Source organism: Amphibalanus amphitrite, unplaced genomic scaffold (genome assembly GCF_019059575.1).
Source record: "Amphibalanus amphitrite isolate SeventyFive unplaced genomic scaffold, NRLGWU_Aamphi_draft 000310F_arrow, whole genome shotgun sequence".
NCBI lineage: Eukaryota > Metazoa > Arthropoda > Thecostraca > Balanomorpha > Balanidae > Amphibalanus > Amphibalanus amphitrite.
The window spans coordinates 189765-216973 of NW_024881805.1; the positions used below are offsets into that span (position 1 = coordinate 189765).

Here is a 27209-nt window from a genome sequence, read left to right on the forward strand (position 1 = left end):
CTCTCTCTCTCTCTCTCTCTCTCTCTCTCTCTCTCTCTCTCTCTCTCTCTCTCTCTCTCTCTCTCTCTCTCTCTCTCTTCACTTTATCACAATTTCGTTTTACCTCAACGGCGTGTTCGATAGTTTTGTGGCATGAACGAGTCTTGCTGCTGAGCTGTATTAGAGTGCATGTAGCGCATTGGACGCATACTGAGTCTGGTTCAGCCATTTGGCCATGCCAATGTGGAGGGCGCGGATCAGTGGGCTGAGTATCCGGTCAACTGCCCGTCAGTCTAGTGTCGGTCGAATATCTCATCCGGTTTGGTGGTGACAATTGTGAAGTGCTGGTTTCCGACAGCATTTTTACGCTAGAGTGGTCCTTGGCTCTGTTTCCCAGTATTACGCGCAGCGTGCGCTCGATTTGGCAAATGTCAGCCGCTTCTGGCACGACTTGACACATTATGGAAATGTCGTTTCTTCTGACATGTGATTGCTGCATGGTACGATGAGAGTCATAACGTAGTATAGCCATCAAATTACTATAATAAAACTTGAATAAGCTTGGCGTTATGCATGCCCGTTTTATGTGACATGCTGATTACCCTAATGCATGGCGTCGCTGTTCTCTTGACATGGCGTTTGGTGATGGGCTGCCAGCTCAGAGGTCCCGGGAGGTCGGCGGCAGTCAGTCAGCGGCCTTATCACCCAGCGCCACTCTGTCTCTGAGAGCCTCCGTACGGGTTCTGTCGGCGATAGAAGGTCCTCTGGAGGGCCGCCGCCGGGCCGACAGCTGACCCACTAGAGGCCGCCGCCACCGGCGCGGCTCCCACCCGGCTATGATTAGCCGACACCGGCGCGCATTCCGATAGCCTCATTAGCTGGCTTTTTATCGGCCTTGTGCGACGGCAGCTCGGCCGGTCTCCGCGTGGACCTTTTTGTCGCCACGCTGTCGCAAAAAGTCGGCGCAGAGCGATTCATAAGAGGGCCTGCAGCGCGACGGGTGCCGCCGAGCGAAGATAAATTGGAGCGCAACTGCACCAAGATGTATGGTCGCAGCGATGACGACGCTTGTAGTCGCGTTCTGCACGATTTCTCTGCCGAGTTTGTCTCGAGTGCGACCGGGAGGGGCGAGACACGGGTTATTTTTCGAACGGAAACTCTAATGGTTGTTTCAGGGAAGCGTTGAGTGGATGGATCTCTTCAGAAATAACTACGCTCTTCTTGAGGAGGGTTTTGTCATTCAAGTCTTGCCAAACTAGAGAATGCGGTGCTTGAACCTGGTATCCAGACGACGAAGTTCTCCTCACAACTATTTCTGGATTCCTGCTCTCTATCTGCGTCTCGAGCTTGTCTCCGTCTGAAGAGGTCGAGCCCGGCTCTGTCAGTGGTGTCTCGGTGGCACGTGGACAGCGGCGGCCCTCTCAAGAGCAGCAGGGGAGGACGGTCTCCGGAGCGGCGACTAATGAGCCTTCGTCTCCGGGGAATTGGACGCGGGCCGGCGCCCCGGCAGGTCTGTCCGACCGGCCGCTCCGTCCCGCCCGACCGCCGCGCTTACTGCCGCCGCGGCCGGCTGCTGTAATCAGGAGAGGATTGAAGCCCAAACCCAGCTGGGACCCGCACCTAATCAGATCCAGGCGGCGTCGGTCGCACGCGCTTGTCACAGGGTCAGCTCGGACCGGATCACCCCGAGCCTTCAGGTCACTGCAGGTCACGACCCGTGCACACATGTGCACTCACATGTCGTAATATGAGTAGCAGCGTGCATCCGCTGTCGCCGCCCTCGCGGGGCTGCCGCCGTCGGAATCGAGCTCTGCTGGCTCGGCCGCCGGCGGGGCTGCTTTAGCCGAGCGGTGTGGGACCTGGTGCGCGCGTGGCCCTGCTCCAGGGAGGAGGCGGCGCACCACCTGCGGTTCTGTTGTGGCGGCCTATTCCTGGTGCTGGCAGTGCTGGTGATACTGGTGCCACCCGCCTTCGGCCTGCAGGGACACCAACGGGACGTCTGGGATGGCCAGGAATGGTCTAGGATGGGCGCCCCGGCCCGATATACAGAGACGGAGGAAGCGTCCGCTGGCGTCCCGACTGGCCGGCGGCTCGACGGAGACCCTGCGGTCGAGGCCGTCACGTCGGTAGCGTGTTGTTTGTGTACTGCTTGTGTTGTATTGATGTAGTTATCGCCCAAATAAATATCGGCTTGTTATAAAAAAAAGAGTAGCAGCGTGCATGGTGCACTAATCCAGGCGCATAAACGCACATGCTGATCATAGGGCGTCACCTGCTGCACGCACCATGCGGCATACATAATGCATGTCAGAGCTCCGGAGTGCAACATTCCGCACTAATGCGCATTACGCATGTCCACTCCAACTGTGCACTATCTTTGCACGGTGTTCCGACTCTCCCCGTGTCATAATGCCTCTCAGATGTTGCAAGCACTCAGACACGACGTCTCACACCTCGAATCATTCACGACATCTCTGTATCACCCGCATCGACACCTTGCCGTCCGCTGAACGTGTTTTCACACCATATGGTATGTGACCAGAATCCTCTCAGGCGGCTATATCACCGTCTGGCGACGCCTCAGTGGCACTGATATAGCCGGTAACTGCATTACCGACCGGTAACAATAACACACGGTCTGTGCGGCGCTGACCGGCGCGGCGGCGGCGGACGGCGCACGGGCACATACGGCTGGGTAATGCCGACGTATACACCGGAGTACCAGCTCCACCTTCATCCCCTAATCCCATAATGTAATCATGGTCCCAGCATCGATCTCAGGGAGTATCGGGCGTGCCTCGACCTCGCGGGCTCCTCTTCTCTTCCTGGTCCTCCTTCCGCTCTCTCCCTCCTCCTCCTCCAAACCAGCCGCTGTCGCAGCCCCCCAAACCGAGCGGCGTGTCGGATTTTTCCGCAGCTCCGTCCCTGGGTCGTTGCCGACGTAGCCTGGGGACTGCCGTCGTCGGCATCGACAAGTTTCGAAATGAATTACGTGCGCGGCGGCAGATGTGTATGATTGCCGATGATAAAACTACATATCCAGGTCTCGGGCTACGACCGATTGGCGGCAGCAGCTGGCGGACGTGCTGCCTTATGAAGCCGGCCCTGACGGATTGGCTGCCCGACGGTCTGCAGTGGGGGAGCGGCCGAGAGTCAGAGTCAGAGCCAGTCAGAGTCGGAGTAGGAATCTGTCTGGGAAGGGTTCTTGGCTGTTCTTGGTCTGCAGTGGGGGAGCGGCCGAGAGTCAGAGTCAGAGCCAGTCAGAGTCGGAGTAGGAGTCTGTCTGGGAAGGGTTCGTGGCTGCCGGACCGTCTGCAGTGGGGAGCGGCAGAGAGTCAAAGTGGGAGTAGGAGTAGGAGTAGGAGTAGGAGTAGGAATAGGAGTCTGGCTGGAAAGGGTTCCACAACGATGTGGATAGAGGGCAGATCGCTTGGTGTAGTGATTGATGCAAGGGCAACATTAGAAAGCAATGCTATATGATTAAAACTATACTCTGCATATTCTGCTCATTAAATGAAATGTAACTTTATCCGCTTGGTATCTGGCTTACATTCTGCGAATGGTAGCTTTATTGCAGACCACTTCTTGGAACCAAAGCTTGTTCGGAATATTTTGAATATTCTGCTATCGTTAAAACGACAATTACCCGCTGAACATTATAATACGAATCAAACTACTAACTAGCGCTTTTAAACCGTCATGAAATTTATTTTCGTATGATTTTTATTCTTAGAACTCATAAATACAAGAATGTTGTGACCGATTTTGCTCAGATGGGAGTTGCATAGTAGCATCCAATCTATAACGGTCTGCAAGCCTTTTACTTGTTGTAGCATCTTGTGCTTCAGATCTTACGGGCATAAAGTGGTATGCATCCTCTGTTTCGTGCATTGCTTCATTGTAACATATACCTACGTATCGAGAAAGCCACTTGTGTGTCACACTTTTCCTCTCACCTCCTTTCACCGAGAACCCGATCGGGTAAATGGGAAGGTGCCAGCCCAGTCAGCTGGCGGTCCCGGGCAGACCTGCAATGGAACGCTGCCGTAATACGCGACCTAATTTGATTACGGCACACGCCGAAGCGCCCGAGTGGCAGACAAAAACGGCGCAGCTGAGTCGTTTTTCGCCGCTGCCCGACCGCCGATGGGCCCGAGGGGTAATTGTCGGCGAGCTTTGGCAGCCCCAAGTAGCTCCGGCGGCTGCCGCCCGGGGAGCGAAGGAGAAAGAAAAGCATTAGCCGGCTCGGCTGAGCCGTGCGAAGACGGGTTTTTGTCACATATGGCTGCACTGGGAGATAATCACGGCGGCGCGACTCCCTTTGTTTCTGGTTGCGTCTATTTGTGCGTTGTGGGTGGTTTCTGCGTCGTATCTTTTCACAACAAACCGCTGTGACTCTTGTACTTCGGAGGCGGAGTGAGAAGTTTCTTCCTCTCTAGCTCCTGTTTGAATCGAGTCCCTATTTTTGCATCTCGATCTAACTGGGAGACAGTGTAATCCCGGTGGATTGATTGCCACTAATTGAGGTTGGCGTGCCCGTCCCGGGTAATAATTGGAAGCTCTGCCGACCTAGCGGGTCGCCTATTGGGCCGTCACCTTCTCCATATACCGGGCTTCGTTTGCAACGGAGAATCCTTCCGACCAAGAAGTCCGACGACAAAGAATCCTTTCTTTGGAACATAACTGCGTCGGTGATGTGACGAAACTGCAGGAGGGGATGACGGCAGTCGTTAGGTCAGAAGTCAAACGTGCCGAAATCATCCAGCATTCTCTGGCGAGAGGATCACAGAGGCCATTCGGATTTATCGGCAATGGCTCCCGGGGAGCCGGCAGTGCCGGTCTAACTGTGAATGATTTAGCGGATCGGCGCCGAAACGGCGGTGCCGAAAATGAAAACAATAAAAGGCACTCGTAAAATATCGAGATGTGTTAAATTGGAGAGGCAGCTGTCGCTGATCGGGCCCGGTATTGCTCGTGTCTGTAACGAGGCTGTTTTTGACGCTCAGCGAGAAGCAGTTATACTGAAGTCGCGCCTCTGAAATCGGGACAAGACGCCGCGTCGGACACGACCAAATCTTAAGTCATGGCTATTGGCGTCGTCTGACCGAGGCCTGAGAAGAATTCAGGCGAGGTGCGGTTCTGTGTAGGAGCGAATTGTAGAAAGGGCTGAGCTGAGTATAGAGACCCTTAGGCACGAACTCATCTGAATAGAACTTTCTGGAGGAGCCTGGCCGATGAGCTTTTGTAAGAATTCCTGACCTGTCCGGATTTTGTCTGACATGTCCTCAACTCGCATATACCATACCCATCTATGAAATTCAACCACTGTTTCTCTTTGACCAGTCCTGTGTCTTTGGTATAAAATGTTACCCGATATCTTCTATAGCCATGAGAGATGCACTTGACATCCAGCGGAACCGAACAGCTGGAGCGGCAGTCAAACGGCATCCGATTCAGGCTCGGCTCTGCAGCGTTGGCGGCGATTCCAGTGTCCTGGCCTGCGCCAAGTTCGGCAGAAGTTGTCGTCCGACTGTCGCCGTGACCCGGCTGGCCCGCGACATCTGGAACTGTCACTCTGAGGGTGGCGTCTGTCATATATTCACGCGAGTGACGCTTGCAGTCGCCACAAATGGACCAATGGGAACTGGGAATTTTGTGCAGCGAGGCTATCTAGTGCAATTGACCTGTGCTGAATTTATGCGGGATTTTGATGAATAAAACATAGATGATGAGGTTTATATAAAAGAACCTTTCGCTCAAATATCATTTCGCACGCGTTTGCATGTTTAAGTCACATATTTCCTCTTTTTTAACATAGCTTTCGTCAAACCTACAGCCTGGGATCTCGATATGCATTATGTCTATCTGTTTCTTTCAAGATGTCAGTACATGACTTTTGGGGCAAGAACCTATACATTCTACCTCAACATCCCGGCCCATCATCAGTCCGGTCCGGTGGATATGACGCGCCCTGTTGACCTCAACCACGCCACAAGCTGCCACAGCTTGGCGACTGAGGTGCAGCTCAGCCGCCGCCGCCGCCGATAACCCCAGTTAGTCGCCGCCCCCGCCGCCCTGATTATCCATGCAGTGTGCGTGTCCCGGGCCCAAATCTGGCGCCAGATAAGGTTGCGTGGCACGCGACGCGGGGAGTTTACGCGCCGGAGCGGCCCGACCCCAGCTGGGTCTGACAAAACGCCCGCCCCCACCGCCCGTCCCAGCTATCTCTATCACAAGAATGCATTTAAATCGGCTCGTTGAACCGATTTAATCGATGGAATGGAAACGCCCCACGATGCGTTCATTGTCGCATCGGCGACTAATAGCGTCTCTACGGGGTCGGTCTGGCCGGCCCGTCGAATTTTAAAAGTGTCAATGCATTGTTTACGTCAAGGGATTTGTGAAAGCGTTGTTTCCCATTCTTTGTAAAAGAGTGGGGAGAAAAGGGGAACACTCAAGAATAGCGAGAAGTGTGATTAGGACCCCAGTGAGAGTCAGCTAAAAACGTTTCGTTGGACGGAGAAATGGCATTTATCACAATTTACCGGAGAATAAAACAAGTAACCCTGACAAATCACAGTCGACGGAAATTGCAAAACATCATCGGTAACGATTGTCTGTGCAACAAAAGTCTAAATCATTTTTAGTGATATTAGTTGGGAAATGTTCCAACAAAGGCACGATTGACACTTGCGGGAGCGCAAGCGACGATTTTGTTTCTCCACATCATGCCTACTGGTTTGATCATGGCACCATGACTGCCTTGGACTGACCCTTTCCTTCGTTCCTCAGGTGCGCGTGCTGCTGCGGGTGCGGAAGTCGCAGCCGTCGTCCCACTTCAGCGTGGACCCGCGGAAGAAGCAGGTGACCCTGTTCGACCCAGCGGCAGCGGCCGCCGCGAACTCGGCGCCCGAAGGACGTCGACTCGGCGTGGCCGCGCCCAAGATGTTCGCCTTTGACGGCGTCTACGACTTTGACGACCCACAGGTAGGTGTCTCTGGAATGAGTGGGGAGGACTCATCCATTTATTTCAAGGTATAAACAGATGTTAACGTAACATTTGTTTCAAATTTGCTGAAGGATTATAATATTGAATAACCGTTTTGAGCTATTTATAAGGCCAATTTATTGCATTCCATCACTCAGCACCGTTATACTCGTATCATCGATTTCGGTGTCACCACCCCGGATTGATTTTAGCGACGCGCGCTGTCGCACCTCTTCGACGTTACCGGCTCTTCGCCGAGCCAATGTCCCGTCTGTTTTTGCCCCGCACCTCTGGGCCGGCGACTCAGCTGGGAGACGGTCTTTTTAGCAGCAGCGGCCGCCGGCGAAGAGGCTGACCGTGTTTGTCGGTGGCAAGAATTCCCCGCCTACCTCCCGTGGGTCGCCCGAGCCAGCTCGAATTTGAGGGCCGTCAACGTGAAAGCCCCATGAGAAATTCCGATGGACTTACACCAGACTGTGGACGTCTTCAAGCAACTATTTTTCCGCCGTCCCGGCCAGGCAGTGAATGATGGATGGCGAGCGGCTTAATTAAAAACGCGCAACGCTGACAAATTGCACCGCCGGCCCCGCAGAAACAGCCGCAGAAGAGGCCGGCTAAATTATTGCCCAGTGGCCCGCTCGCCCCGCGAGGCCCGTCCGACAGGGTAACACAAACACGGGCGGGGCGGGCTGAGAGAGGTGTGACTGGAGGGCACGGAAACCAGCTGATGAGACGGTGGGAGATACAGGAGAGAGGTGAGAATGCAAGGCGATGGGAACCAGCTGAGGGGACGGCGGGAGATTCAGAGAGGGGTGCAACCACAAGGCGATGAGAACCAGCGGAGGGGAAGGCGGGGGCGGATACGGAAGCGGCGTCCCCTCGACTACATTCGGCCCCGTCTGTGGCTGTGTCGGCGCGCTCAGCTAGACATATTGCCACGATCAGGTCGCGATATCCCTCCAATCAGATCGGAGCGCCGGCGACCATTTGTCCACAAAGCCGGCCATAAAATGGTAAGCGGTTGGTAAGTCGCGATAACCGCCAGCACGGGCTCAGCTGAAGAAACAAAGCCACAGGATAGACTGGAAAATGTTGCCCTTTAGCGCCATGTTGTGCCCTGTGCCCGTGTTGATATCAACGATCGTTTATGCTGATGCTCTCTAATCCTCGGTAATTCGTTCATAACATATTAGTCTGTTTTTGTCACCGGGCCGATCAGTCACAATTGTCCGTAGGTAATACGACCCTTCGCTGCATATCAATATCCTTACTCCCGTGTGCCTACCGGGTTATTGCGCTGAGCCGGTCCCGATTGTCTATTTACCCTACCGGGTCGGTCTCTGGAGAGGATTCTCGAGGAATAAGCCTGTCGCCGTGGTCATGGGCCAGACCTAATGATACTCCCCGGTCACCAATGCTGTCAACATGGGCTACATAGTGTAACGGAGTACTCAGAGTCAAGCGAAGCTACCTTTCATCGTCAGCACCACTCTCACACCCACCCTCTCCTCCGCCTCCGCCTCCGCCTCCGCCCTGGAAGACGCGGTCGCCAAAAAAGCGTGTGGCTCGTTGGCCGCCGGCGGCCGAGTCGAGTTTGTCTGATCGAGTTGGCCACTGGGCCGGTTGCTAGTCGAGTCACGGTTGCCGATAATCCGCCGTTCGTCGTGGCGGATCCTCTGAGACGAACGAACGCGACTCGACGTCGTCCGACGCGGACCGGCGGCGACAGACTCAGACGATGTAGGCAGACAGAACTGGCACCGGGGTCGGGTCGAAACGTGGTAGAGACGCACAGCCGACCGCTTTTACACAGACAGAGCTCAAGTTCAGCTCTCCTCGCGCTGCGCAGCCGGTTGAGAAGAGAAAATATTCAGCAAGTTTACCCCAAGCGGTGAAGCTGTTTGAGTTATGATCAAATCTCGGCGAATTAAAAATCGTAAATTTCAACTTCTCGAATTAAATTCCGAAGAACTATTCAAAGGCGTGTGTCGGGTGATTTCTGGTGCCGCACCTGGTGAACATTTCCGACGCCGCTGCGGCGCTCGATGTGCGTTTGGCCGAAGGTCAGGAAGGTCACGATCTCGCCACCAGCGCTTGGCTAAATCATGAATGCAATATGCGGTCTGCTTGAGGCTGTTCTGTCCAGTTCCTGGTCTGCTCACGAGCAGAACTCCAGACATTACTCGGTTTAGTGCCGCCTTCGCCGCCCACACGAACGCCGCTTGCAGCTGGTGCCTCTCTCTCTCTCTCTCTCTCTCTCTCTCTCTCTCTCTCTCTCTCTCTCTCTCTCTCTCTCTCTCTCTCTCTCTCTCTCTCGCTCTCTCTCTCTCTCTCTCTCTCTCTCTCTCTCTCTCTCTCTCTCTCTCTCTCTCTCTCTCTCTCTCTCTCTCTCTCTCTCTCTCTCTCTCTCTCTCGCCCACTTGACCCACGACTCTTGGTATGCTTTTATTGTTACACCAACTTTGAGTTAAAGTATTTCTCACGTTGGTTTCCTTCTTACTGTTGACCTATCACCAGGGTGTGTGACTTGTGGATAGCCTCGCCGCAAGGTATCGCTGCGTTTGTAACATTATACTTTTAACACCACCCGCCTCGTGTTGACCCTGACCTGTGGTTTTGCTGTGTTTCAGAGCGAGGTCTGCACAAGTGCCTTGGTAGACGTGGTCCATGCGGTGATCAACGGCAATGACGGATGCGTGCTGTGTCTGGGACAGTCCAAAACAGGTAAGTTTTACTTCACGATCTCCCTCTGTTTGGCGGTGTATCTGGTGCGGTGTTACAGCTCATCACAACCTGGCGCTGACGTCCGTCAGATGAGACGGCTCGCTCAAAATTGTATATGGACTTCGCTGTCATTTGTGTTAGTATATTCTGTGCAAAATGTTTTTCCTCAATATTCCGTATTCTGCCTTTCGATTTTATTGTCCTCGTCTCAGTTCGGACTTTCCTCTGGCGATATCTCTCCCGGTGCCGTCTCTCCTTGTGTGCGCGGGTCAGGCGGATAAATAATTCACGGTTCTGCGAGCGCCGTAAGCTGAGGTCGACCACCCGAACCCCGCTCCTCTTCCTCCGCCACTCCGACTGAAGCACGATTCCCTGTAGGTACTGTCAGACTTTGAACATCGCAGCAGTCTAATCCACGCACAAAGACGTCCAAAACTACTCCGTAGGGAAAGGAATCCTTTGATAAAGTTATTGTGTAGATTCAGAGCGTTACCCGAAAGCTCGTAATTTAAAAGCAGGGAAGTTGTAAAATGTTGAGACATGAACTGTGTCAAGAAGGTCGCCTGTCAGCAGCAGAACTCATTGTCATTTTGCGAGCAGTTTCGCTGTCTCTTCTGCTCGCGAGAGCCTGACTGTGGCAGTTGTGACAGTGACTCTTGTCAGACGAGCTGCAAGCTTCGTTTAGCGAACTGCAGCCACCAGCTCTAGGAAAGCGAGCTGCAGCTCTTGACCTTCAGGCCGTCCTCAGATCTTTCGTATAAAATGTTCCGAACATGGCGGGAGGGTCTCGCCTGATAGTTATACTGATCGGTCTATAAATCGAGCAGCTGTTCGTGTATCGCTAAGTGTCACAAGCGTCACCACATACCTACAAACATCACTGAACGACTCTTCTTATTGTCACGTCAATTTGCAACACGTGGCTACATGAACTTGCAGATTGTCGTCCCCTGCATTGCCACCAGACGCTCACCATCAGTACTGCACGCACGCTTACCTCCAGATGTTCTACGCACAAATTATTCACCGCGTGATCACATCTGGCTCCGTGTGTTACGGTTAGAGAGTTCTACACACCATATCGCTATGAATGGCCGTGCAAACCTGGTGGAAGCGCTGGCCTCTGGTGTACCGTGCTCTGGCCTAGCCGACCGAGGCAGCCGTTTTCTCCTTCCATTAAATTTGGTCTGATCAATCTCGCTGGGGCGGCGCAGGTGTCGCCCGAGCGACTGGCCCAGCCGGTGTAAGAAGGACGCGTTTCTTGACCCGCCCGGGCCGCTAATCGCTCATAAACTTGGCCCCGAAGGTGACAGCCGGGGTCGATTCGCGGCTGCCGCGGGCTGTAGCAGTGAGGTCGGAACGGCGCCACGGCCGCAGGGCGGATTATTGATACCGGGCCGTCCGAGATGGCTCCAGTGGACTGCAGCAGCTGAGAGCAGTGGAGAGAGAGAGAGAGAGAGAGAGAGAGAGAGAGAGGAGAGAGAGAGAGAGAGAGAGAGAGAGAGAGAGAGAGAGAGAGAGAGAGAGAGAGAGAGGAGACAAAAAAAAGATAAGAGAGGAAAAGAAGAAAGAGGGGAGGAATGAAGAGACAGGAGGTCGGTGTCAAGTCAACAAGCTGACAATTCTCAATGCATTTATTTATTTAGGCAATGGATTCACCTAACCTATATTTGATCTACATTCAGTTGCACCGTGCATTCCATCTAATGCCTTGCCTGTTACTCACTACCATCTCATCAAATCATGACCGGCGCCTTCCGTCAGTCCCATTTTATCTCCTCCACCCACTTCCACTCCCGGTAGTGACAGTGTCAGCTCGGCAGCTGGAGAATCTCGCACAGCTGCCGAGTTACAGCTCAGCCATCTCCGTTAGCGATAAAACATTCAGAGGCCGCACTGCTTGCTGCCCACAGCACGGTGTCGGTCTGTTCCCAGAAAGGCTGTGCGGTATGATGGTGATGGGGGTGGGTTTCCAGAATCGCGGTCCCAAGTCCCGACCTTCTCTTGCCGCATCTCTCTAATGGCTAATTACCTCTGTGGAGCTGATTGGATAACTGGTTGTTATCGGTGACATTGAGCGGAATCGTTTGTTGTGTCTTGTGCAAAGGCAATCAGAGCTCATCTTCTTGTCTCCTGTGGAAGTTATAAATCGAAGGATGCGATCCAGGAGCACGGAATTATTCGTCCTTTATATTGTGTCGTGCGGTACAGCCTACCTTCAGGCGTTTACAACTAGCGCCATCTATGGATTGGAATGCGAATACAAGAAGCCTGATAATCCGCTCGATAACGTTGACCCACTGTCGCCTGCGCCATGACGTATGGTCCACATAGCCAGGGGTCATGACCTGTAGCCGACTCCAGTAGCTGCCCATAACTATCACCCGTGCGCCCGACGGGATATACAGACAGCAGCTGGCCACTCTCAGAACCACCGCCGCGCCACTGTAGGGTGTGTTGGCTCTTCACTCACCTGGCCTGAACTGGGAAACTACCAACTATGGCAGAACACTGCCGGAACACTGCCGGAAACCCGTCAGAGCGTTCCGAAACGAACACGTCCGGAGCGCGGCCATCGCCGTTCAAACGGCCCCCACCGCCGCCCTCTGCGGCATATCAGCACCCGAATATGATGCTTATGGCGCCATAGCCGGTCGCCGGCGCGGTGCTTAGACTATCTCTGGCATGCCGGCTGGCAGGCTCGAAGGAAAACGGCGCCTTCCGGCCGGCCGGCGAGCCGCCTGGGGCCGCCAGGGCCGGCCATTCCAGTCGCTCCCGGTGCGATAGCAGATGATAGCTCGCGGCGGCTGGTTTGCGGCGGTCTGACTAAGGCGGGCCGCCTCTAGCGCCGGGAAGTGCTGTCTCAGCCGTAACTCTCAGTGTCGCCGGCTATCTGTGCGGACGGCACTGGTGAACTATTTAGCGCACCCTGCTCACCTTAATTGAGACCAGAGCGGAGGGTCCTGTCAACCAACCCCTCCTCTCCCTCACCCCTACCCAGCGTCGATCTCGACGCAGCTCCGCGGGTAGCGGCGTGGTGCGGTTTCGTCGCGGCCCGGCGCGCCGGTGGCGCCCATAACTCGTCCCACTATCTGTGCGCGGGGGCCACTAAACACGGCCCGCCGCTGGCGACCATGCGACATAGCCGGCGGCCGGCGGCAGGTCGTAAATACGCTGCATTGAGACGTTTATAGTCGGCAGAGCGCGCGGCCTGCTCGCTCTGCCACGGTAGCTGTGTTTATGCGGGAACAGAGTGGTGCGGCGCCTGGTGAGAGAGCTCGAACACACTCCGGGGTGGAGCGGAGGAACCGCAGATGTCCCGAGAACGACCGACGGTGATGGGATGCGGGTGGGGATTTTGTGTGAATGGGCCTCTCAGGTAATGAGTTTGATCTGCAGAACTATGATCGAGTAATTACGGGGTGATTAAAGAGGTGTGTGCTATCTTTCAGCGGTTGATCTCGTAACCGATCGCTGAAAATGACATTCGCTTGGTTTTTGACTGGCGCGTGCTAGCACTCCGCGTTTCTATTTTACTGCAAAACTGCGTTTGAAGGGCCTTTCTTGGCCTGTGACAGGGTGCTCCCAACGGTCCCATCGCTGTTTAATCGTCTCGCTAACTGCGGGACCGTCTCTTGTGACGGACACTTCAGTCGCCACCAGCTAATGCATGAGTCCTTGCCTTGATCCCTGAGGGCTTTTATATTGCGCAGCGTGAGTGTGACGATTCAATCGGCCTCTATTGGTCTGCAAGTACGCGGCGCCTGACACCTAAAGGGACTGTGACCTCTGCGTTCACTCGGCGATGATCGAGGTCAGCACCCTGGATGACCTCTGACCAGCGTGCCACGTTCCCGCCGGCCTGAGCGGTGCGTGTTGTCTGTCTGATCTCTGCTCAATTGGGCTACGGGAGGTGCGTGTTTCACGCGAGCGCGTAGCCACGCCGAGATCTGACGGGTCAGGTCACAGCCGGTCAGCGCAGACCGGCAGACACCCTCGCTCTGACGGGCCGGCTGCGGTTAGGTTTGAGATGTCAGTCTGCAGCCACCTGATGCCGGTGAGGTGTTTTGACGAGCTGTCGCAGCTCAACATTAGCGCTCTGGTCTGAGATGGACTGAACGATCGACCGCGCCGGGACGGCCGCGCTGCGCCACTCGACGCCACTTCCGCGCCGAATAATGAGCTCGTTTGTCGCGTGGCGTGACTCGGCGCACCAGTAAGTCATCTCGGCGCGCCAGGTGCCAGGCGATAGCGACGCACACGGCTCCCCATGCGGCATTTTCGGCGCGTCTGGTCCCAAGGTGGTTCGGCAGCAGCGATGAGTGTCGTGCTTACACGCTAAAAGCTGTCTGAGGACTCAGGCTAGACGGAGAATTCCGATGTTGTTACATCAAGGAAACATTGCGTGACAAAACGGATTGGCAGAGACCGAAGGTGCGCCGAGTGGCGTACTCCGCCGCTCCAATTTTTGCGTGTCATATTTGGGTTTGATAAATGAACGGGACGGAATAATTTCCGTGAGCCATAGCAACTACTGGTTTTCCGCAATGCTGTCATCAAACTTGTTATTCGATCGTTTCATTAAATCAACGTCAGGCGAATTCGAACCATTTCCTAAACCCTTTTGTCTACTTCAACTAGTTCTTCTGCTTTTAAAAGTGGTCAGTATACTGTCACTAGCCTCAATACACTCATTGCACCTATCCTGACGTCAATCTCATGAGTCACTTAACGTGTTCTCAGGCAAGACGACCACAATGCTGGGCGGCAGCGGCTCGGGAGACCAGCTGGGTGTGATCCCCACAGCTATCTCCTGGCTGTACCGCGGCATCGGCGAACAGAAGCAGAAGAGCGGCGCGCGGTTCTCCGTACGCGTCTCAGCCGTGCAGATCGCAGGAGCGGCCGAGAACCTGCGAGACCTGCTCAAAGACCACGCCAAAGGTGAGGATAGAGGGAGAAAAGGAGAGAAAGCTGAAACTGGAGGAATGATAGGTATGTGGAAGGAACGTGTTAGGTCGCGTTGATGGCACTGAAAAACGAACAGCTTATTCCGTGCATTGTTAAGTAAGCAATGATAGATTGCGCTAATGTATGTACTCGTATTCCCTATTGCAGGCCACCCTGCATTGTTTTATGGTGAAGTAATCTTATTAGCATCTTCCTCACATACGGTGACTTATATTGGCCATGCTAGCTTGATAAACAGGTCTTGTGGAAGGGACGATTTATGTGACCCATTTGGGATGGTCAGAATATTTCATGTGAAGAGTCGTTTATGGCTTGCAGATCTAGAGATGAGAAATGTGGTGTTCTATGCTGATTTCGTTGAATGATTTTATGCTCGTGGTCATGAATCGTGATGTATCCATACCTTTATTTCGTGGAAGGTGTAATATAAAAACACCACCGATCCAACAATAGGCAACGTAAGACTGTTGGTGCTCTTGCCTACTGTTACACCTAGCAAAACCCATTTTCTGCTGTCACTCAAACGCTTCGTCTGTTTCTCGTTACAGACACGGACCAGTCGCCGGGGGTGTACCTGCGCGAGGACCCGGTCCTGGGCAGTCAGCTGCAGAACCAGTCTGAGATCCGAGCAGAGACCGCTGAGAAGGCGGCGCTGTTCCTGGACACCGCGGCGGCCGCCCGAGCCGCCGGAGAGGACGGGGGCCGCAGCTCGCACCTCCTGTATACACTGCATGTGTTCCAGTACAGCGTCAAGTCGGACAAGAGTAGTGGAGGTGAGCGTAAGAGGTTCTCCTTGGGAGTAAATAACGGGTATGTAGGGTGGGAGAAGAAGACGCATTTCCCATAACTAACAGTCTTGCAGTTATTGCATTATAGGAAGCATTTTATATTGACGTTAAGTGTGTGAGGAGACCACGGAATGTGTGTGGTTCGAATGAGCGGGAGTCAGTGTTGACTTTGTGTTAGTCGAACTCGACTGGCCGGTAAAGCTGTCACTATCAATCTGGTTATTCCATGTTTATTTTCACTGTCAGTTCGTCTTAGTTCGTACGGCGGTAAGTGAAGTGTCGGCATATCCCGCTGGCCGCCCGTCTCCTCCCGTCAGTATGTGTTTGTTCAGCTGGTAGACCACGTTCACCCGCGATCGCTCTGCTGACCACTGACACCCCCTTCCCTCTTCATGAACGGTAGATCCTGACAGGTCCATGATGAGATGCTATGTTGAGGATACGTGCATCACCCCAGGCCTGACGTGTGGTCAGAACTGATCGCGCCATCCCGTCCAGTGAGGCGCTATGCCACCGGGGCACGTCAGAACTCATTAGCATCTCTGAATTGACGTTAGACACCTGCAGCTGCTGCTTTCGTGAACGATCACTCCTGACACCTCGGTGTGCCGCAGTGACGGGAGGACGCAGCCGACTGCACCTGTTTGACCTGGGCAGCTTCGAGAAGACCAAGGTGTCAGGTCTGACGCTCTCCGCCGTCGGAAATGTCATCGTCTCCATCTTCAACGCGCACAAACACCTTCCGTGCAGGTGAGAGAACAAGACACAAACTCTTGTGAAGTGGGAATTGAGCCTCATAACTTCCTCATTCTATGCATGTGGTGAACAGTGAACACTGAACATGCCTTTAGTAGCTCATCTACTATAGTAGTCCTTAGAAACCCCTACGGAGAGCAGCATGCACATGGATGAGTGGATCCAGTGGTTATTTCGGTACTGCTGTGCCGATCGACTCGCCTTATCTCGCTCTGACGTTATGTTTATATAACACCTACTCAGCACACCTATCGCACACCGCGGACCGACTTCACTCCCTCCCAGCCCCGCTCTGCGCAATTTGCACCTACAGACGCTGAGTTACTCCGACTGGGGACATCTAATCAGCGGCGATAATCTACACGGGAGTCGGCCCTTCCTGACCGAATTACTGGCCTCTGGCCGCCGGGCCGCCTTCCGCCGCCTGATGGCCCATTCGGCCGCCGTTCTCATGACTCTGCGCGCTCGTCTCAAACTCTATTCCGGCGCTAATGCGTCGCGTATGGGGTCGATCTCTCACCGCGGGTCCGCTCTTGGTCTTGTGACGTCATCAGCCCCCCGGGGACCGCCCGTGTCGATAATGACGTCCGTCGAGGGTAGGAAACGGCGGTCCGGCGACCGGAAACGACGGTCCAAAAATGGAGTGCCGTTAGTCCACATAGCTGGAAAACTGTGAGCCTATAACGTAGGATGGTCACCATGAGTGGAGAGGTTGAACCAGAGGGCTAACGATGGTAAGTGATTGTCATCCACCGAGCCAACCGGCGAAGATAGGAGAAGTAAAGACTAGCCAAGAGTATGAGATGGCTCAGGATGGATGGGTGACCACCGGAATGTCGACCGGACCATTATACCGCTGAGACGCGTGAAATGACGCCCGAACGGGGACAGAATTGATTTGTGTGCGCTCAGAGTGGACCTGAGCTGGTCTGGCAGAGTCCGGCTGGTCAGTCAACCGGGTCTGGGGGTCTGTGGGGGTCTGGTGTGGGCTCTGGCGGAACTCTGAATTCAGAGCCAAATCGGGCAGAATGATGACCGGACAGTGGAGGTCCGACGGGCCGGACGGTTATCGTTAAACTGTGTTACGGAAGTCCGAGTCAGCGAAACTCCCTGAGGAAGTGTTCGGTATGCGTGGTGGATAGACAGTGCACTAACCCCGCTCTTGCTAACCCCGACTGCGTTTGGAGAGATAACTAACCAGCTCGGCTCGATTGTGTGTCAGTGATGCAGAGCAGACTGAACTGGTAAACATTCCGACCGAGCCGCTGTATTTATTGCTGCGCATGACGTCTGCTGTTCGGTCCGATCGACTGGGAATCGTCAGTAGCAGCTCCCGCGAGACGTGACCGTGTTCTGGATACTGAACGGCCCATGTATTTCATATCGTGTAGTGTTTGTATCGAGGGTTGATCTGAGCTCTATAACATTAGCCGATATACATGTCTTGATGCACGTTTATAATGTTGATGTCAAACATTAGATAGGTACCTGCTTATCATGTAATGTCATGATTGCCATTTATCCTGCAGCAACTCCGTCGCTGCCGTCTTGGTTTCGAATCCTATATGTACGTAACGACCATCTCGATGACGCTCCCTCTTCAATGGCCTTCTTCCATTTGACGCCCCTCCCATTTTTCCTCAGGGACAGCAAGCTGGTCCACCTGTTCAGAGAAGCCATGGGCTCGCTGACCTGCCAGACGACAATCGTGGCGCACGTTAGCACAGACGCGGCGCTGTACGCGGAGACGCTCACCACTGTTCAACTGGCCAGTCGGATTCACAGGATGAGACGGCGCCGGATCAAGGTCAGTGGTGGGTCAGCGCAGGGGCGGCGCCAGGTCATTGCAGATGGTGGGGAAGAGTGCGCAGCAAGGGTGATTCCAGGGCACGGCATAGGGTGGGGCCAGGGGGGAGATTGCTGGTAGGAATGCGGGGGGGATTGTTGCGAGAGTCGGGTTTCAGAGCATTAGTCTGAACATCAATACCTGTCGCAGATGACAACTAACCCGACCGTTCCTCGAAACAGCGCCTTAACATTAAGATGGATGTGTTTTTCTGTGGAAGGAATGCCGGCTGCCGGACAGGGATCGCTTCCACTGTAGTTTTTCTGTGCTCCGGGCCGCACCCACGGGAATAGTGTGGTTAAGGAGGGATTGAAGGGGATTGGTGGGATTTCGGGGTAAATGTGGGGCTTTGCTCCCCCGAATCGGGCGCCGTGTGTCCGGACTCGATGTTGATACATTACCCTAGCGATTGTGAGTGTGCCGTTGTCAATCGGAGCCTTTGTGTGGGGCTCCCCACCGGGTCGTTACCGCTAGATTTCCATATATTTTTGGTTTTATCTCTTTGGTTTGACGGCGAATGGATCGAAATGGCTTTCCGGAACGATTTCGTGGAGCCTTCCATATGCTAAGGCCGGTGTGCCGGCGGCCGGCGCCAAATGGAATCGCTTCGGTCGATGCTCGAACGTCCACACTCATAAAGCGCGACGGCAGCCGCCTGGGCCGGCCGATATCGAATTCGCCTGTTGTCACGATGCGTTAGGCTGATCGGTTTTTCTCGTGTTACATCCGGCACTTTCCAGCCCGTGGGTGTTGCATATTATTGTCAGTTTATCATGGGCGAAAATGTTGAAAATATTTCGATTCTCGTCAAAGCTCTACGACATTCTGACTGTCACGACTCACGCACCATCTAGGTATATTTAGATCTAAACAATCCACAGTCTTTATGAGAATATGTTTTCGGCAAGCATGCATGGCATCTGTTTAAGTCCCGGTTTCTTTTATTTTAACATATTCTGCAAGGTCTAATTAAACCGGCGTGGAGTGCGGGCTTCGTATTGCTCTGGGACGCGAGTACCTATGCAAATTCTCAGTGTCAACCAGGGGCTATTATAGAAGTCGCCGTCCCATGAAATGTAATGTCCACTGCTCTCTCCAAGACTGCGGGACGGTGACGGGGAAATTAGCGGACTCAATTAGACTTCCTCTCGGGCCTGACATGTCGCGAACCATCCCTGACATCTCTGACCGTTCTACTGAAGTTAATGCAGCGAGCGGAAATGTCAGTTGCACGTTCATCGTTCAATCGTAGTCTAATGACAGACGTCTAGAGCCTTTTGATATGTTTCGGAGTAGCGCGGGTTATATGCAGGTGACTGGATCGTATTTTAACATGATTTTGGCGTGTAGGTGATCGTAAATTTTGGAATGATGTGAAATGAATAGCGTTGCTGGCATGTAGCTCGGTTTTGTAGCCAATATATTAGCTGTAGCTGACATGACTCTCGTAAACAAGGAATGGCCACATTTCGTCGCCGGTCACTCCAGACAATTGATCTGTCTCCAACAGTCACCCCGTAAATATCTGAGCAGCAAATCACCTAACTTCAGGCCCAGTCCCCCTGAGAGACCGGCTGATACGCCCGTTTCCGACGGTGACCTTCATGAAACTGTCACAAGTAACCCAAATGGTTTGATTGATTTACGATCTATTGAGCTCTCCAGCGAAGTTTGACTTCATTGACATTGAATTAACCTTGCCATGGCCCATGGCGCGTCCCTGGCATGCTTAATGCCCCGCTCTTTTCATTGCCGTCGATTGCATATTTCTAAAAACATCATTATAGCTGTCAGGAGAGGTATTCACTGGATTGAAAATTCGAAAATCATTTTACGTTTAGGATTCAATGTGATCTTTACCTTTAACAGTTCTTTGACGCTTGAGTGTCAGTTGTTGAACCGATATTAGATAAAATCATTTCCCAATTGGACATCTGGACAAGCCTTCATCTGAGTTCCGACTCATCCATATAACTTGACCTCTGGCCCGATTTCTGCCCTTCCCTATGACCGTGCACCCGCTCTATTTATCTACTAGTTTGTTGATAAATCTACCCAGTCTGGTCTGATAAGTCTGGTCTCTGTCTAACCTATCCCCTGACCACTACTCGACCTCTAACCCGCCCCTCTACCTCCACAGCCGCACGGCTCCTCCGGCTCCGGAGGTTCCGCTGAGGAGAACCGACCGGGCCGTCTGCGCAGCTCCGGAGAGGAATCCTCGGGCCGCTCCTCTTCCGACGTGGACCCGTCCAGCTCGGAACAGTCTGCCGACACAGTCATCTACATGGGCCCCGGAGCGGACGAGTGTACTGACGGCGAGCACCCGCCCGTTTACATTCCCAGTCTGACCAGCGACAACCGAGCCGCTATGGGGAAGGTATGTGTGCTTGTTGAATAGTATATTATAATAATGAGCCATGGATATAGAAAATAAAATGAAAATTTAAATCATTCTGGTGTTTTATGCAGATTCAGTTTTACCCTTCATGGAAAGTTCATATCTCCTCAGCATCATGCATATTTCGGTACTCGTACTCAAGACCCATCTGACCTTCCTATGACCTGTCTCTCCCCCAGGCGTTGAAGGGCTCCAGCGCGGAGGGTACCAAGTGTCGCAGTCCGGCCAGGACCACGCACAGTGCCTCATCGACCCCCACGCACCGACCTCCGGCGGCAGCTGCAGCGGCGGCGCCCTTCTCACCTCAGCACAGGGCGGCCGAGAAACTCACCGGCGCCGTATCCAAGAGTCCGCAGGTGGGAGAACTGGGATATGACATTACAAGAGCGGTGGTGCATTCCGTCAACAGGGTCATTCGTGTTGTGAATACCAGCAAATCTTTGCTTTGTAATAGGTAGTTGAGTAAATCACAACTTGTGAAACGAAATTCGATGACCATGATCCCATGAAAAAAGTGTTAGGGTAACTGTGGGGAAGACGCACCCCTGGGTTAAACGCCTCCCCTAAAAAAATCGTATTTCTTATCGACGGATAGGTGTTTTATCCTGTCTTTCAGAACAGTCAGCTGCTTGTTTACGTAGGTCTCTATTTCCGGTTCTGCGTCTTGAGGAGCAGCGTGGGTAGGTGCTGATGTTGGTTTTGGGTGTTGTTTTTGTTGTTTTTACAGAAGATTCCTAATATTTTGATGCCCTCTTTATATCACAAAACTTGCTATTGTGCATATCATTCAAAACTGCGTTTTATTGTCATTCTGTTGAACGTATTATGCTGCGGCGTTAGTGGCGCGTTTTTTGTCAATATTTTGTTGACCGGAAATGGAGTGGATGGGGCAAGACGCCTACTCGATGCATGGGGCAAGACGCCCCCAGTTTTCTGAAAGGGGGGCGTTTTGCACGGTGGTGAGAGTGCAGGGTAGCGCCCTGTAGGTCGGGGCCGAAAAGGCCTCTCCCTGTCCTTTTTTAATGATATATCCTAAACGACTGCAGATATCGTCACCAAACTTTCAGGACTCCTCCGGGCATCAATTTTACACATTGCAACACAATTTCATCCCAAAGGCTATGATAGGTTGACCACAAATGACGTCAGAATGACGTCAAGTTCTGCCATGTTCATCATTTTCTGTTGATGGATGGGGTGGGGGCGCTTTGCACATGGGTGTGGGCGTATTACCCAGGGTATGGGGCAAAACGCCCTTTTGTAAGGGTATGCGAAAACCTTTTTGGGGGGTTAAATACCACACGCAGGTGTCTTTTCTTGGTCTCAAAGCGTAGTAAAAAGAATGAGCTACACGATGGTGCCCAAAGGTTTAAGTAATCTGTGTTGGGTTGAGTGTCAGAAGGTTTCGCGCTTAAGGGGGGCGTTTTTGACCTATTCACCCTATGTGTATGAACTAATGTCTTTCACTTTATAATTCATAGCGTTCACTCTTTGATGATATCGAGGCATAGCAATAGGGATCACTTAATTTAGCGTCCATCCTGGTCCGGTTTCAATTGCGCGTTGGCTATTAGGCTGTGGGTCCGGGGACATTGCGTCTCATTGTCTGCGTTAGTGAGTATCCGGTACTGAGGTCCCCTGTGACGGTCGAGCGGACAGCCGCTGACATTATTGAGACCGATGGTGTCCGCCGCCGACGGCCGGGTCACCGGGTCAGGGCGCGGGTCCGATGGAGCCATGGGACCTCTCAGACACCCGGGAATGAAGTCGGTTCTTCGGCGGAATCCAATTGGCACTGCCAGCCTCACTGAATAATACATGCGCTGCGGGCATGGCACGGGATACGCCTTCATGACATCAGGAGAGGATATGTTCATGACTATTTTCATGAGACGTACTATGTATGAAGTGTCAGGCAACTATCTCGTTCCGATTTGCTATTGCAATATATTGTCTAGCCGTTCTTACTGGCATATATGTAGTTACTATTCTCATAAACTGTCTTTTATGCGATGATTATACCGATTTTTTTCTCTCCTTGCCAGATCAAGCGGAAGGGCCACGACCCACGTCACGCCGGCGGTGCGGCCGGGGAGAAGGCGACGCCCTCCTCCGGCGGACAGGAGCAGTGGGTGGACGGGCCGCGCTTCTCCCGCTCCCGGATCGCCGAGGCACACAAGATCAAAACTCGTCAGGAGACGTGGATTGACGGACCCTCTGGAGAGTCCCGCCCGCCTCCCGCTGCCATGCCCAGCGCCGGAGCGGCAGCCGGGGCGGCGGTGGGAGCCATCCCCAAGACAGCGCGGCCGGGCGGTCGGCCGGCGCCCGCCGCGCAGGGGTACGGCTTCATGGACGACCACAAGAAGTCGATGATTACCCGCTGGGTGGAGCACCAGATAGAAGCAGTCACCACCAAGAAACGCACAAAGTCGGAGGAGGCGGCCCACCGCGCCGCCGGCCAGTATAGGGAGATGACTCAGTTTAAAACACAAGACGACGAGCCGGTGGAAGCCAAGATTATGACGCAGTTCAAGACACAGGACTCGGGCGAGGAGAGCAGTCCCCTGCCGGAGCGACACCCGCGCGCGGCGGCCGCGAGACGGGTATCGCCAGAGATGGGCGCCTCCAGCACTCTGCCCAGACAGGTACGGAAAGAGCGAGAGAGAGGGAGGAAGGGTGAAACGGGCTTAGAGTTAAGCTGGTTTGACAGTTTTGATTCGACACGGCAACATATGGAACTCGGGGACATGGCTGGCAAATGATAATGTTGTCTTTAAAGTGTATTCGTTCCCATTCTAGCGTCGTGGCTGTTTCCCTGAAAGTCAGTGATGCTTATTGTTGCCGTCCGTATTCTCCAAATCACGCCCATCTTCTCTCCAATTTCAGAAGTCCCGTTCGTCTGCGGAGAAGGAGTCGTCCCCTCCTGTCGCTGCCGCAGTACCGGCGGCAGTAGCGGAGAAGGCAGCTCCAGCTCCCAGCGTGGCTCCGCGGCCGGCGGCTGAGGTCCCTCGGCGGCCTACGGAGCCTGCAGAGGAGAGCACCCCGACCCTGGACGAGATCTGCGCCCAGTGCGAGCACCTAGTGGACGTACTCTGTCAGGAGGGCCAGGCCGCCCGGCCGGCCGCCGCCGCTAGGGACGACTCGCCGCCTGACGGCAGTAACGCCGGTCCGTCAGATGGCAGGAGTGTCGCACCGGTCGGCGGCCGGACCTCAGCACTCACGGTGGCACATGATACTAGGGTGGTGGCTGATGCCGCTCAGAACACGGGTGAGTTGCCGCTACTCTTGGTTAGAACTCTTGGTTAGCCCGTCTTGGTTAGCCCGTAGCCCGTCTTGGTTGCCCCGTCTTGGTTGGAACTCTTGGTTAGCCCGTAGTTACTCTTGGTTAGCCCGTCATTTCAATGTCACGTTTCTCTAAAGCTTGCACATATTTCTCCGGCATTCAGACCTCGACATGTCCCGACCCAGGCCAGACCGACCCTCCAAGCCCTCTCACTCCCCCACCTACCACCCACCCTGACTCTCGCGTCCTCCTTCTCCAGACGAGGCGGACAGTATGTCGGAGGAGTGCTCCGAGCCGGACAAGCAGCCCTCCAGCTCCTCCAGCTCGGATGTCGCCCGCGGCGAGATCATTGAGGTGGAGGAGCGCGACGAGCCGGTGCCCATGGCCGACTCGTGTGTGCAGGTGAGGCGCTGGTTTTGTTTCTCAGGGCGAGGGACGCTCTCTGTTCTCATGTTCTAACTTATTGTCGGGTTTTCATTCAAACTTAGCGTTGTCGCTCATTTGTGTGACAATACCGTTCTTCTCTATGGTATGTGGGTCTCTGACATTGAGATTTTGTTCTCTTCGTGGTTCTCGTAGTTCAGATGAACGAAGGAAGCGTTGTTGAGTTTTGTCGTTTTAATTTGCCCGGCTATATTTCGCTCATCAGTGCCTCGTGCTACCGTGGCGTCTATCGTCTCATATTACCTTCGTGTCGGGTTGAGGCTTGCTCAGTGTACGGCGCCTCACCCTGGTCTCTGTTCCTCCCTCCAGGTAACCGAGGAGGACATTGCCCGCTGTTTGGGTCTGCCGCCGCGGCCGCCGCTACTGACAGCCCCGGAACTCGATGAAAGCGGCCACCCGCTGCGCGCCCTCAGCGAGGAGAACCTTACCTCTGCATCGAGCTTCTCCGGTAGGTGGTCACCTGACTCGGGCCCGAGCTGACTGGACATGATCTGAACGGCATTGCCATCTGAGTTACTTATATATTCTCTCATCGTAAACGTCTCCTCACTTCTCACTTCTCTCGCTAATGACATCTACCGTGACGTCAATCGTAATGATCGGTGTACTATGAAATTTTCTGTGTACTATGAAATTTTATGTGTACTATGTCCCTCCCCAGTAACCTCTCCCTTTCCCTCTCTAGAAACATACACTCTGCGCGGCGGCTCCGACTGCGACCCTCTGTACGACGTGCCCGGCTCGTGCGGCACTAACCCGCTCAACATGCTGGAGATACCCGACTACGACCGGCTGTGTGACGACCTCAGCCTGACCAACCACCGCCTGGAGAAAATCAGCAGGTAGGAACGGCCGGGGAGGCAACTCAGAGGTCGCTGCAGCGTGGGGCACAACAGCGCTATTAAAATATTACTATTTTGATGAATGCACTATAGAGTTTGTGTATATTGAGAATACTAGACGCATTTGCCACAATTCAGTGAAGGACTTCACCTATTTATGGTTATATTTTGTTGGATTGCTGATACAGCTATTGTAACGATCATCCTTCCATTCATTCATTCATTCATTCATTCATTCATTCATTCATTCATTCATTCATTTATTCATTTATTTATCCATTCATTCACTAATTCATTTAGCCCATTACAAATTCATTTAGCGGTCCAACTACTCAGTCTTGTGTCGTTCTTGTATGACACCTGTTTTACCTATCGCATTTACCCGCAGGCTGCACGATTTCTACCGAGGCCTGGCGTCGCAGCCGCCGCTGCCTCCGCCTCAGAGCACCCCGCTCATCACCGAGCTGTTTGGCGGAGACCGCAGCGAGACAAACAGCGTGTGTAGTGAGCCTGTCCGGCCCGTGGCGTGTCTCCACTGCAAGACTCTCAAAAAGACCGACTCTCTGCGCCATGGCAACTACGTGAAGAGCATCAAGGACTGGCTGGCGCTGCTGCCTGACCTGGAGAGCGAAGGTGAGGATGATGATCATGATGATGATGACTGGCGATGGGTTGGTGCTGGGCTGGACACGAGTGCCGCACGGATCATACCTGAGCATGTGATGGAGATATCAGATATGATGTCAAATCCGATATGTAAGATTTAAATGGAGATGAAGATACGTTCCAGACGACAGACAGCGGAGATGAGCTAAAATCATGTTTCTATGGTATCTGGTCTATTGAGCATTAAGCTCTGTCAGTAACTTAGCCTATCACACTTTATTCGCTTTGGAATGAGAGCATGCTGTCAGATTCAGCATTTCCTTGTACCCTTTCTTCATTCACTGACCGGATGTTCCCTCCTCCACCCACAGGCGAGGAGTACATCTGTGATAGCTGTCGACAGAAACAGAACGAGGAGCTCGACCAGATCGGTGACGACTTCGAGATCCAGAGCGACATCACACCCTACCTGCCGACCTTCTCCAACCTATCTTCACTGCGTCACCCGGACGGAGCGTCCAACCCGAACCTCTCCAAACACGACAGCCTGGTGCTGGACGACGAGCCCCCTCCACCGGCGCCGGCCCCCGCGACCGGCACCTCTCCGCTACAGCCGCCGTCGGCGGCGCCCGACCGGCTCGACGAGCGACTGCCGGGGAACGGAGCCTCTGGGTCGGATGAGGAAGCGGGTAGTGGCGGTAGGGCGCCGCCGAGGACCGTGCCAGAGGTCCTCCCGGAGCGCAGCAGTGAGAGGGGCTCGGCCGAGCCGCCCCTCGCTCCTCAGACGGGAGGGACGGAGGAGCGGCGTGCCAGCGCGGCGACGGAGCAGCCGGCGATGGTCAAACCCAAGGGCAGTCGCCTGGGACGGCTGTTCGGCCGGGGCCGCAGCGCCTCGCGCAGTCCCTCCAAACTGGCCAAAGGCCGCTACGTGAGCGCTGAGGTGTGTGGCTCCATCTGCTCACCACGCTACCCAGAGCGCGGTCTCAAGAAGGACAAGAAGACTGACAAGAAGGCCGCCGAAGACCGCAAGAAGACCAAAGAGCGTGATCGGAAGCCGCGCAGTGAGTCGGTCTCATCAGGCACCGAGGCGGCGCGAGGTCGGTCCGACCGCGTGCCCTCGCTGATCTCCGGCAAACCGGACCGTACAGCGCGGCGAGCGGACGAGAAAACCCCCGACTGGCAGCAGCGCGGCGGCGCTGGGCACCGCGAGAAGTACAACTTCAGCTGCGACACCACGCTGCCGGCCTTCCTGCCGAACGTCTCCAGTGGCTATGACAGCGGCAACGACTCCGGCATCGGTCTGAGGAAGTCGCAGAAGAAGCGGAAGGCGGCGGAGAGCGCCGGCTACGAGAGCGCGCTGCCACCCAGCGAGTGTTCGAGTCTCGAGTCCAGTCAGGAGTCGGAGGAGGAGCCGCGACTCAACAGGAAAAACGGCCAGGTGCAGGCAGGTCAGTGTGGGAACTGAGCGCTGGGGCTGTTGAACAATGGAGGTTGCTGTGAGATGCATCTCAAAATCACTCATATATGAATATTGGTTTTACAACGTTATATTCCAATTCAGGAATTGGTCTTACTCTCTTTGGACTG

General features: G+C 54.0%; 1 protein-coding gene across 5 annotated transcripts in view; it reads left to right on the forward strand.

The window, feature by feature from the left end:
• LOC122388132 overlaps positions 1–27209 on the forward strand; it is a 215896-nt gene that overhangs the window by 187381 nt on the left and 1306 nt on the right. For 4 of the 5 annotated variants that reach the window (XM_043378929.1, XM_043378928.1, XM_043378933.1 and 1 more), the window contains 15 exons: positions 6772–6966; positions 9598–9691; positions 14435–14632; positions 15208–15432; positions 16062–16197; positions 17848–18010; positions 20190–20426; positions 20627–20803; positions 22493–23092; positions 23334–23715; positions 23990–24132; positions 24484–24622; positions 24860–25016; positions 25405–25649; positions 25994–27070. In XM_043378929.1, the coding sequence (XP_043234864.1) occupies positions 6772–6966; positions 9598–9691; positions 14435–14632; positions 15208–15432; positions 16062–16197; positions 17848–18010; positions 20190–20426; positions 20627–20803; positions 22493–23092; positions 23334–23715; positions 23990–24132; positions 24484–24622; positions 24860–25016; positions 25405–25649; positions 25994–27070 (4168 nt within the window). The remainder of the gene's footprint in view (positions 1–6771; positions 6967–9597; positions 9692–14434; positions 14633–15207; positions 15433–16061; positions 16198–17847; positions 18011–20189; positions 20427–20626; positions 20804–22492; positions 23093–23333; positions 23716–23989; positions 24133–24483; positions 24623–24859; positions 25017–25404; positions 25650–25993; positions 27071–27209) is intronic. The other variant, XM_043378932.1, reaches the window with a different exon arrangement.